Source organism: Doryrhamphus excisus, chromosome 18 (genome assembly GCF_030265055.1).
Source record: "Doryrhamphus excisus isolate RoL2022-K1 chromosome 18, RoL_Dexc_1.0, whole genome shotgun sequence".
Lineage (NCBI taxonomy): Eukaryota > Metazoa > Chordata > Actinopteri > Syngnathiformes > Syngnathidae > Doryrhamphus > Doryrhamphus excisus.
The window spans coordinates 12,611,310-12,622,884 of NC_080483.1; the positions used below are offsets into that span (position 1 = coordinate 12,611,310).

General features: G+C 42.6%; 1 protein-coding gene across 13 annotated transcripts in view; it reads left to right on the top strand.

Moving 5' to 3' along the window:
• rap1gapb (RAP1 GTPase activating protein b) overlaps nt 1-11,575 on the top strand; it is an 88,811-nt gene that overhangs the window by 74,425 nt on the left and 2,811 nt on the right. For 11 of the 13 annotated variants that reach the window (XM_058055947.1, XM_058055946.1, XM_058055950.1 and 8 more), the window contains 12 exons: nt 2,381-2,536; nt 2,625-2,696; nt 2,786-2,872; nt 2,964-3,110; nt 4,904-5,035; nt 7,066-7,143; nt 8,651-8,760; nt 9,137-9,253; nt 9,363-9,492; nt 10,217-10,271; nt 10,359-10,492; nt 11,333-11,380. In XM_058055947.1, coding sequence (XP_057911930.1) covers nt 2,381-2,536; nt 2,625-2,696; nt 2,786-2,872; nt 2,964-3,110; nt 4,904-5,035; nt 7,066-7,143; nt 8,651-8,760; nt 9,137-9,253; nt 9,363-9,492; nt 10,217-10,271; nt 10,359-10,492; nt 11,333-11,341 — 1,227 coding nt within the window. In that variant the 3' untranslated portion in view covers nt 11,342-11,380. The remainder of the gene's footprint in view (nt 1-2,380; nt 2,537-2,624; nt 2,697-2,785; nt 2,873-2,963; nt 3,111-4,903; nt 5,036-7,065; nt 7,144-8,650; nt 8,761-9,136; nt 9,254-9,362; nt 9,493-10,216; nt 10,272-10,358; nt 10,493-11,332; nt 11,381-11,575) is intronic. The other 2 variants (XM_058055942.1, XM_058055954.1) reach the window with 2 other exon arrangements.

Genomic DNA, 11,575 nt, shown 5'->3' on the forward strand with positions numbered 1-11,575 from the left:
GATCCGCAAAACATTACACAAGTTATAAACTATTACAAACTTTTATATTTTTTTTAATATTGCCAGTTACAACAACAGACATAAACTAGCATGAGTGCAGCGTACATGTGGACGACTACATTGAAATAATTTACACTGAACTATGTGGGCCCTTTGTTCATTCATTCATTTTTTACCGCTTATCCTCACAAGGGTCGCGCTGGGTGCTGGAGCCTATCCCAGCTGTCTTCGGGCGAGAGGCAGGGTACACCCTGGATTGGTCGCTAGGCAATCACTTTGCACATATAGACAAACAACCATTCATACTCACCTTCATACCTATGGACAATTTGGAGTCGCCAATTAACCTAGCATGTTTTTGGAATGTGGGAGGAAACCGGAGTACCCAGAGAAAACCCACGGGGAGAACATGCAAACTCCACACAGAGATGGTTCCTAGCTGTGAGATCTGCCCGCTAACCACTCGACTACCGTGCAGCCGAGTCGTTCTTGTATTTGTGTAAAATTAAAGGAAGACATAGTCGACTTTAACATGAAAAAAGCCCATGAGAGCTCACATATCTGCATATCAGTGCTGCCTGTTTAATATCGTTTACATAATTTGACTCATCACAGGCAATTCAATATGTTTGCACTGAATTCATTTATCAAATGGCCTCCTGGTGATGTTTGTTGTCATTCTATTGGTCCTGTCATTGACTGTTTTGACAGAAAAACACATTTATTTCATTTTCTGAATAATTTCCTGTTTATTTATTCAATTTAGAGAATAGATGTTATGATATTTTTATGAACGATTCTTTCATGTATTCTCCATCTGTGAACAGCTTTTCGCTTCTCATGATGTCATGTGCAGTTAGTGTCGCACATCCAATCCGTCGTCAAAAATGAGTGCAGATGCATTCACGGACTTGTCGTGAGTCGATGATTTCAAACTGTTTTCGCTTTTGGTATTTAAAAAAAATCTGATTGGCGTGGGAGCTGCAACAAGGAGACTGAACAGCCGCCACATATGGCTCCGGAGCCGTGGGTTGCTGACGCCTTATCTAGTATATCTGTCACGACTGGTGTTCTTCCATGTGTGATGTTCAAGCTGGATTAATGCTCCTGTATTCTTTCTCGAGTGGATGGAACTTGGTTACTGTGGTAACGCTGTCATTATAGCATCGACGGACAGTCGGCACCTTACACAGGCTGACTCCTGAGAAAAGTGAGAAAAAAAAAGGTGCAATTGCATTCAATGACAAGAAAGTAGCGCGTTCATGCAGTCTTAGGAGCAACTTTCATTAAAAGAACATCCATTTCAACATTTCCCATTTGATTCTATTGTTTAAGGCAGGGGGTCGGCAACCTTTACTATGAAAAGAACCATTGAACGCACTAAAGAAAAATGGCCTGGAGCTGCAAAACAACATCTAAATATCACAAGAAGAGAACACAACAAATAGAAGTGCAGTACGTGTGCATGTGTAATGGATGCCAACTCGTAGGGTTATCATGGTAGCATCTTGGTTAAACATCACTACCTGACGCCCGAAGAAACGTGTAACACAGTGAATTGACAGCCTGTCTTTTAGCCGGATTAGCCGGATTTCAGCGAATTATGAGTCTCCCACGGTTTTGGTCGTTAAATTCAGAGGGAATCTGGGGGTATCAAAGTAGTTCAGATAAGAAAATACAAGCATTGCAAAGGGAGCCACAATAAAGAGGCTGAAGAGCCACATGCGGCTATGGAGCCGCGAGTTGCTGACACCTGGTTTACGGCTTCTAAACTGCACGTTTATATTGTTCATAAATGTTAAAAGATCTTTTTTTGTTTTAATAACAACATTCAGGCATATGCAGGAAGTGGGTGTGTAAATCAAAACCATTGTGGCTGTAGGTAACCTTCTGGTGTTCATTGTTTACAATGAACTGATCGGTGGTATTAATGAACTTTGGCATGCACTGCGAATTATTATTAAAGTTACAAAATAGCTTGTTGTGTATGAATAAATATGAATAATTGTATAATGGGCTGCACGGCGGTCTAGTGGTTAGCATGCAGACCTCACAGCAAGGAGACCAGGGTTCAATTCCACCCTCGGCTTTCTCTGTGTGGAGTTTGCATGTTCTCCCCGTGCATACGTGGGTTTTCTCCGGGTACTCCGGTTTCCTCCCACATTCCAAAAACATGCTAGGTTAATTGGCGACTCCAAATTGTCCATAGGTATGAATGTGAGTGTGAATGGTTGTTTGTCTATATGTGCCCTGTGATTGGCTGGTGACCAGTCTCGCCCGAAGACAGCTGGGATAGGCTCCAGCATGAATAATTGTATATATTATTATAAATTGTATATATTTATAATAAATAAATAGTATATCTATGTGTGTCATCCAGCTGCAGAGAAAACGGCACATAGGCAACGACATCCTCGCCATCGTGTTCCAAGAGGAGAACACGCCGTTCGTTCCTGACATGATCCAGTCCAACTTCCTGCATGCCTACGTGGTGATACAGGTGGAGAACGCATGCACAGACAATGTCACTTATAAGGTTTGTCTCCATGCAGCCAACATGTAGAAAATTCCTCCATGTTTTTCCATTTTTGACATCATATGTGCTCCACCTCTTCCTCCGGCAGGTGTCTGTGACAGCCAGGGATGACGTGCCCTTCTTTGGGCCGGCCCTGCCTGACCCGGCCATCTTCAAAAAGGTCAGTGATGGCGTCACGTCACGCAAGCGGAAGCACGACTAAACAGCAGAGGTCAACATGGACCTTTATTTCTTCTGTATCTTTCTCAGGGTCCTGAGCTTCGAGAGTTCCTGTTCACTAAGTTAATCAATGCCGAGTACGCTTGCTACAAAGCGGAGAAGTTTGCCAAGCTGGAGGTGAGAAGAGTCCATCTCAAATATTTCCCTTATTTTATTCCACGTATGGACAGAATTTTTTTTTTATGCATGAAAATCAATTTTGTTTCAGGAGCGCACACGTTCAGCCCTGTTGGAGACCTTATATGAGGAGCTCCATATCAACAGCCAGTCCATGATGGGTCTAGGCGGAGATGAAGACAAGCTGGAGAACGGTGGCAGCGGTGGAGGAGGTGGAGGATTCTTTGAGTCCTTCAAGGTACAGCCTCTACTTTGTCCAATAAGGCACAACTTCATGTGCATGAGAGAATGAGCGCACAACGTTCGCCAACGCTTTTCCCTTGTCTCTGGCTTCCTGGGGGATTCTGGGTACTCATTCACGAGAAAGCCAAGTGTAGTAAATGGGTTTCGTATCTCAAAGGACCAGACCTATGTGGCGGTTGACGTCCTCGCTTGGCTTGTGACAGCCGCATTTATTCAATTTTTTTTTTTTTTTTGATGCTGGAGTGCCACGTTGTGTACGAGAGGCACTTTGACTGCACGTGCTCCATCAATGGCTATTTGGGCCCGCTGGAGCACGTCCAAGCCGCCATGCCGCAGCGGTGGCAGGTGTGATTGTGTCTGCCTGTTAAACATTTTAATGGCTCCTCATCTCGGAGCTGATGATGCATGTTGCATGTTCTTCTTAATGGCAGCCAGCGTTCACTCACATGTTTGTCTGCTGACGTTCATTTGTGAGCCACACCTTGTACGCTAAATGTCTTTCTTGATCTTTCACTCTCTCACTGTTGCCTCTCCGATTTTCTTCAAATATGAGCCTAGACCTCACAGCTAGTAGACCAGAGTTCAATTCCAACCTCGGCCATCTCTGTGTGGAGTTTGCATGTTCTCCCCGAGTTTTCTCCGGGTACTCCGGTTTCCTCCCACATTCCAAAAACATGCTAGGTTAATTGGCGACTCCAAATTGTCCATAGGTATGAATGTGAGTGTGAATGGTTGTTTGTCTATATGTGCCCTGTGATTGGCTGGCCACCAGTCCAGGGTGTACCACACCTCTCGTGAGGATAAGCGGTAGAAAATGAATGAATGAGTGAGTCTAGGCTGCACTGCAAACCTGCATAGACAGTATATGCACCGCCAAATGGCATCAAATATATAATAAATAATATTAATAAATATTATATGAAATATTACATAAATAAATTATATTATGTTGATAAATAATACTTTTAATAATAAATATTATATTAATTAATTATATTAATAAACAATAATTTTAATAATAAATAATATTAATAAATGTTATATTAATTGATATATTAATAAATTATATTATATTCATTATTGAAATTATATTATATTAATAAATAATAATTTAAATCAATCAACCTATACCTACAATACAACAAATACTTTAATACATGTCAAACTCAAATGACAAATATATGAAGTGTAGCTGCATCTTAATATAAAAAAAAAACATTTACCATCAGAGGAGAACATGAAAACTCCACCCAGATATGTTCCATTTTATAATTTAATCTTTGTGGCAACATTTTTGAAGAGAGCCTTTTTTATTTTCCCATAAGTTCCATAAAGGCAGGCTAGTATGAGTTTGATATCAAACGGCTTTGGCGTGAATTCGTGACAGTGATTATGACCCCTGACATCAAAAATAAATTAAAAAAACCTACAAATCTTGCAGATAAGGGTACCATCTCTGTAGTTTGGTTTGCTGTAGGTCTGAGGGCATTTTTGTATAAGCTCTCCCTCTTGCGTGCACTGCCCCCTACTGTTGGGTCATAGATTACATGCATAGGCAGGCATGCACTCAACAAACCTACAAGTCTAATAAAATTAAATATTGAGTATTGATTATAAGTACCAAATATAACATATGAAAAATTGCATACCAGCATTAAGGCCTGAGGGTGTTTGACTTTAAAAGTTGCACAATATTGCAACCCTAATAATAATAATAATAATTAATAATAATAATGTAGATTTCCGCGCCTCCACCCAGTGACCGTATCTCCTCATCTCTCTCTGTAGCGGGTCATCCGCAGCAGAAGCCAATCAATGGACGCCATGGGCCTCAGTAACAAGAAGTCACACACAGTCTCCACTAGTCACAGTGGCAGCTTTACCCACAATCTGGCTGAGAGCCCCAAAACACCCGGCATTGTAAGTAACACGGTGTGTGTCAGTGGAGGACCTGCTACACTACACTCTGTATGTGTCTCATCCCATTCTCACTTCCTTTTATTTATTTCTTTGGTGCATTCACACCTGTTGGGATTCTCACTTTCCGGTGTGACACTGGAGTATGAAAAGAAATAGAATCCATCAATAAGAGGAGGTTGTTTAGTAGTGAAGTGAACACCGTGTACGCAGATGTTTTGACTACCCAGACTCCCTTGCTCCTTCCTCTGCTGCTGCAGTGCATGTGACCTCAGTGTTGTTGTTGTGCATGTATGGCTGCAGAATGAAACTGTCCGTGTAATGTGCGGTATCCTTCAAAAGTGAATACAGATCTCACATTTCTGTATTTCAAGGGACAATACACTAAAAAGTAAACATTGAGTAGTCAATATACAGCTTGAATAGCAGTCTAGATTCAAAAGCTATTTATTGTCTAAATAGCTGGCAACACAAGTGAATGCAGTGAGGAGTTCAATGACCTCCACATTGGAGAGACCGAGCAACCATTATAGACGTCCTAACCCTCCTTTTAGAGCAGTTTTTACAGGCCCAGAGTCAGTAGTTCATTCAGACAGAAAGGGCAACACTAGCCACGTTTACATGAGAAGTTTTTCCTCTTTCCGGATGGAATCTTTCCAAATTACCTCTCCGAAAGGAATATTCTAATCTCTTGTTTACATGCGCCGCCATAATCAAGCAGAATAGTCAATGGAGGGCATGCGCAGTAAAACGTAAACATCGACATCACGTGATACCGACTTCCCTGAGTTTTTCTTTCACTTGTTGGAATAACTCCCGTATTGCGAGTTTTTCGTCCATCCAGACTTGAAAATTAATTAGTTTGGATCAAAAACAAACTTTCCGCAGCAGTACAGTGACGATTTCTATCCTCCATTTTTAAAACTGAAGAACGTCTCGAGCTGCGTGTTACGTCATATCTGAGCATGCGCTGAAAGAACGAACCCGGATAAAGATAAAATTCATTCATTCATTTATTCATTTTCTACCGCTTTTTCCTCACGAGGGTCGCGGGGGGTGCTGGAGCCTAAGGTAAAATTCAATCATGCTAATATTTTATAATTAAACTCGGGACATGTTTTATATAGATATATATTATTTTTTAATAAAACTGGACTTATGAATAAAGTATAGAAGGGTTTAGATTATGTTCCACAGATGGCGGTAATGCACACGAAAGCTGCTTAACAACAGAATAAACAACAGAAGAAGAAGAACATACCCTGACAACTTTTCATTTGAACGGGTACAAGATAACTCGATTGGATTGGGGAACGGAATATTCCACCCCAGTGAATCCGATTATATGTTCATTCGGATTGGCACTTCGGAATGAGGTGTATAAACCGAATGCAATTGGAATATTTGGGTCCATGTATACGTGGCTATTGTCCAAATTCCTGATTGAAAGAAAGCTATCTTTGTCTAAACAGAGGTCCCATCACTTATAACAATGTCCCGACATATCTCCCCCAAAGATTGTCATATTCCATGGCATTCCAAGCGACAACCAACATGTTTCTGTTTTGTCACCAGACAGGCAAATGACCTACCAAGAGACCTGAATTCACTTTTGCCCTCCATGAACCGTAGCTCCCCAGCACTCGTGCAGCCACAGAGCATGACACTACCACCATAATGTTTTACTGTTTTACTGACAAGACACCCTTATATTTGTGTTGTACTGCAAATGGATGGTTCATCTATACCGCTATACAAGCTGTACAAACTGAAATAGTCTCATTTTTGTTTGATACCGACTGTCAGCTCTCGCTTGCCTTCCCCTTGGGGGGGGGGAATTGTAGTACTTATAAAGCACGCCCATCCCCGCAGTCAGCGTGTCGATATCGTATACGTTGTTGTGAACTTCTGTGTGCTGCACGAGATCTTGTGATGTGTTCTTTTCTTTTTCAAACTGCCATCTGTTTTCTCTTTTTTGCATCGCCCTCGACCCACTCACCCCCGTGACCCCCGTCCCGGCTTGTGTGGCTCAGTCATTGCTTGTCCCAGGGAAAAGTCCCAGTAAATATGGACGCCGAGGCAGCGCCATAGGGATAGGAACAATAGAAGAGGTTCATGTTTCTTTCTCCCTTCTTGTTCACTCACTGTGTTTTCTTTTTATGTGTTGCAGCTAATTTATTGCTCATGTGATGTGATGGCTTGTTTGACAGGTCCTCGCTCATCAGGGGTTTTGCTTTGCATTTCGTGGCAGCTTGATAAAGATGATGAAAATTAATCCTTATTCGTCAGCATGAATTATTGTGGGATTTAAATTAGACGTGTCCACCAGACATTGTGACATTTAGATAGTCTGACCTCTGTAATAAGATGTCTGAAAGGTGCTAATGCCGAGTCTGATATGTGGATTATACGGAATAATGTCGGACTCCTGCTGGGGAGGAGTCCAACATTTTGGGCCATTTTCATTTGTTATTTCATTTTCTACCGCTTATCCTCACAAGGGTCGCTGTCTCCGGGGGAGAGGCGGGGTACACCCTGGGTTACACCCTGGACTGGTGGCCAGCCAATCACAGGGCACATATAGACAAACAACCATTCACACTCATATTCATACCTATGGACAATTTGGAGTCGCCAATTAACCTAGCATGTTTTTGGAATGTGGGAGGAAACCAGAGTACCCGGAGAAAATCCACGCATGCACAGGGGAGAACTCCACACAGACGATGGCTGAGGAGGGAATCGAACCTAGGTCTCCTAACTGTGTGGCCTGTGCTCTAACCATTCATCCTTTAATAAGCTATATTATTAGATATTATAGAAAGAAAAAAGCCAAAAGAAACAAACAAAAGCTATTACATAAATGCTATTATATGAATGTTTTTTTCTTACCATATATTGACTTACATTAAATTAGTTTTATCATCTTTAAAGTATTTAATTGAAAACTCAACATACAACCTGGCATCATGGCTTGAGCCAACATTTTCATGGTTTAAGTAGCTGCAATTTCGTTATTTGATGTGGTCTGTTGGTTACTAAGTGCTTCTGAAAAAAGGGACTCAATCACATAATAATAATTTTATAATGTAATAATGTCATAATGTCATAATTTTAATTGAATTTAATAATACAAATAATTTAAATATTAATAGTAATAAATAATACATTTAATAATAAAATAATAATACATTTAATAATAAAATAATAATACATTTTTATATTATAAATAATAATAATAAATAATATAAAATAATACAAACAAATAATATAAAATAATAATACATTTATTATTTTTATAAATTTATAATGCACTACGTGTAAAATATCGAGTCTGCCCCCCCCCCCCGCCAATTTTGTTAAATCAATGCGGCCCACCAGTCAAAAAGTTTGCCCACCCCTGGTTTACACTGTTTGGACAGAAAGGACAACTTTTGGATCTACTGACTGTTGTCGCACATCGATCAAGTCCAGCTGCTAGCCTTCTCTCTTCAATTGCCATTGACTCGCTCAACCCTGACGTAGAGTTGTGAAAGCAGCATGTTGTGTATATAGTATGTGGTGTCATCCACGTTGTTTCGTGTTTCTGACTCTCCTCTCTCCCCCTCCGGCTGTTAGTCACTCATCATTCCTGGGAAGAGCCCCACCAGGAAGAAGAGTGGTCCGTTCAGCTCCCGCCGCAGCAGCGCCATCGGCATCGAGAACATCCAGGAGGTCCAAGAGAGGAGGTGAGCCCATCAGAGAATGAAATAAGGACATTACAAACAGTCTGAGGGACTGACATTTTACGAAACCGTGGGCTACAAACGGCCCCCGAGCTACACTTTGGACACATCTGGACTACTGTATTGCCTCAGCAAGTGACTGCAGGTGTTTCTTTATTTAACTACTAAGAGTAGAAGGTGTATTTTAAGAGCAGGGCTTTCTTGTTGTTGGTTCCACTCTATTTATTTGTGGCGTTTAGGTATTCAAGTATCTTTCTTGCGTCTCATTCAATTGAGTTTTGGAACTTTTTGGAACGTTTGCAACAAATCGATCGTGTTTTGCAGCAACACTCTCACAGCAACACAAGCACTGACTTGACATCTCTATCTCACTCTGCAGCCACGAGGTGTCACATTGCACCCACAGGACATCGGACAGCGGCCTGCTCTTACAGGAAAATAAGTCCGACAACTCTTCCAGTCATAGCTCCCCAGAATTCCCTCTTGCCAAGAACAGGTAGATAAAATATTGCTCTCGTTTTATGATATTCCTGGGAAAGCTGAGCGAGCCTGAGCATGTTATGGTGTATGTTTTTAAGAGCGGTCAAAGTGACGTAGGTGTGTAGTTTGGCCATGTGTTGCAGGGCACCATCCATTCCCGAGGCTCAGGACCTTTCCCGCTCCTCCTCAAACGCCAGCAGCTTTGCCAGTGTAGTGGAGGAGAACGAGGCGGAGGAGGAGTACGACACCGGATTGGTAGGTGCTGAAACGTACCATAATGGTCCTATTTCTTAACTATTTTAAATGTGTCTTGAGGTCCCACAATCGCGATTCGGAGGTGTGCTAACCAGAATTTAGCAAGCTAGTAAGCCCTGCTGGGATTGAGTTGTTTTGTGTCTGTAACTTTAATGCTAATGAGCTGTGTTTGCCCATGCCTGTGTCACATATACAATATAATTCATATACAACATAATAGGAACATCATACTTGACAGAGCGCCAGGCTTTGTTTTAAGATGTGTAGCGAAGCCTGGGAAAGGTGTTTTTTCTTCATGAAATGTCCGCGATTCCCACATTTGCTACTCAAACTCAAACGCTTATCCTCACGAGGGTCACCGGGGGTGCTGGAGCCTATCCCAGCTGTCTTCGGGCAAGAGGCGGGGTACACCCTGGACTGGTCGCCATGCAGCCAATCACAGGGCACATAAAGACAAACAACCATTCACACTCACATTCATACCTATGGACAATTTGGAGTCGCCAATTAACCTAGCATGTTTTTGGAATGTGGGAGGAAACCGGAGTACCCGGAGAAAACTCGAGGAGAACATGCAAACTCCACACAGAGATGGCCGAGGGTGGAATTGAACTCGGGTCTCCTAGCTGTGAGGCATTCGCGCTAACCACTCCTTCGTACAGCCCTGCTTTTGCATTTTAGGCTACCTAAAATGTCACACTGGAGTTTGTGTGTCTTCCTGCAGGAAAGCGTGTCCGCCATGACGCCAAGACACTCGCTGGATGACGGCGGCCTCTCAGGTGAGGAAATTCCATTCCACAACAGATGTTCGGACAATCACAAATGATACACTTTAATTTATTTGTAGTTTCTTTTTTATGTAATAGCCACAGATCTTTCTTCTACCCACCTTGCAGCCAGTCGCCTCCAGCATCAAACCGACAGTGTGAAGGGACCCGGGTCTAAAACCACAGACGGCTGCCCAAAGTCAGAGCGCCCCCCCTTGGAGCGCAAGTTCTCGGTGAGTCAGTCTTGAATGCAGCAAATATGTAGTAGTTCCACATTTAAAGATCTTTTTCAAAGTTGACATAAGGGGTTCTAATTTTGTAGACCAGGCGCAGGTGCGGCGCACCTGCTTTGCGCCACGCCTAAGGTGCACCAACGTGGTGTGGCCAGTGTACTTTGTAAATTTTGTGAGCAGCACCGCCCAGCGACACTGTAGAGTCGGCCCTGGTTGGCATCGTACTTTCAGCTGCCGTCAGGTTGAGTTTGTGCGTGACGTCTTAGATGTGATGGGAATATTAATACAAAAAGAATACATTCAGAATACTGGTTCAGACGCTTACATTAAATAGTAGTTGCTGTTATTGTTTTTTCCACTGAAATGTGCGCGACACTCTGAAAAATCTGTCTTGGTAACGTGTCTGTACTGTTCGCCTGTTAGCCAATTTACCATAATGCACACTGCGCTTCGCCTGCGCTTCGCCTGCGCTTCGCCTGCGCTTCGCCTGCGCTTCGCCTGCGCTTCGCCTGCGCTTCGCCTGCGCTTCGCCTGCGCTTCGCCTGCGCTTCGCCTGCGCCACTAATAGACCAGGTCGAAGCTGACCAGTTTTCTCCGCACCTTTTGGTGGGTTGTTTTGTCCCGAAATTGTCACTGCACCAAGCTGAAAATGTGGACTCCTCCCCAGAGCCGCCGCCACACCCATCTCGGCGCAGTCCAGTCTACCAAATTGGCTGTGCACACAACCAAACTACCACTGCGTGGGCTGCGCCACGTTACGCCACCTTGCGCTGTGCCACAAAATTAGAGCCCAAGATGTTGTAAACTTGTAACGTTTTTTTTTGTTTTTTTTTTACACAGAACTGTTAGCTACATGCCACTGACTCACCACATTGACGCCATTATCAGGTGAGACCCAATGGTGACGACTGTTTCTACTATATCTAGCCGCTAGATCTAGCAAGTGGGATTTTGAGTATGCACTTTGCATTGTTATATTGTTATAATAATTGTTGCATTATATTTTACTTGTCCAACGTGATAGAGAACATAACATTAAGTTGTGTTAGCTAGAATGAACTCACAGTTTAACAGCAACATCAT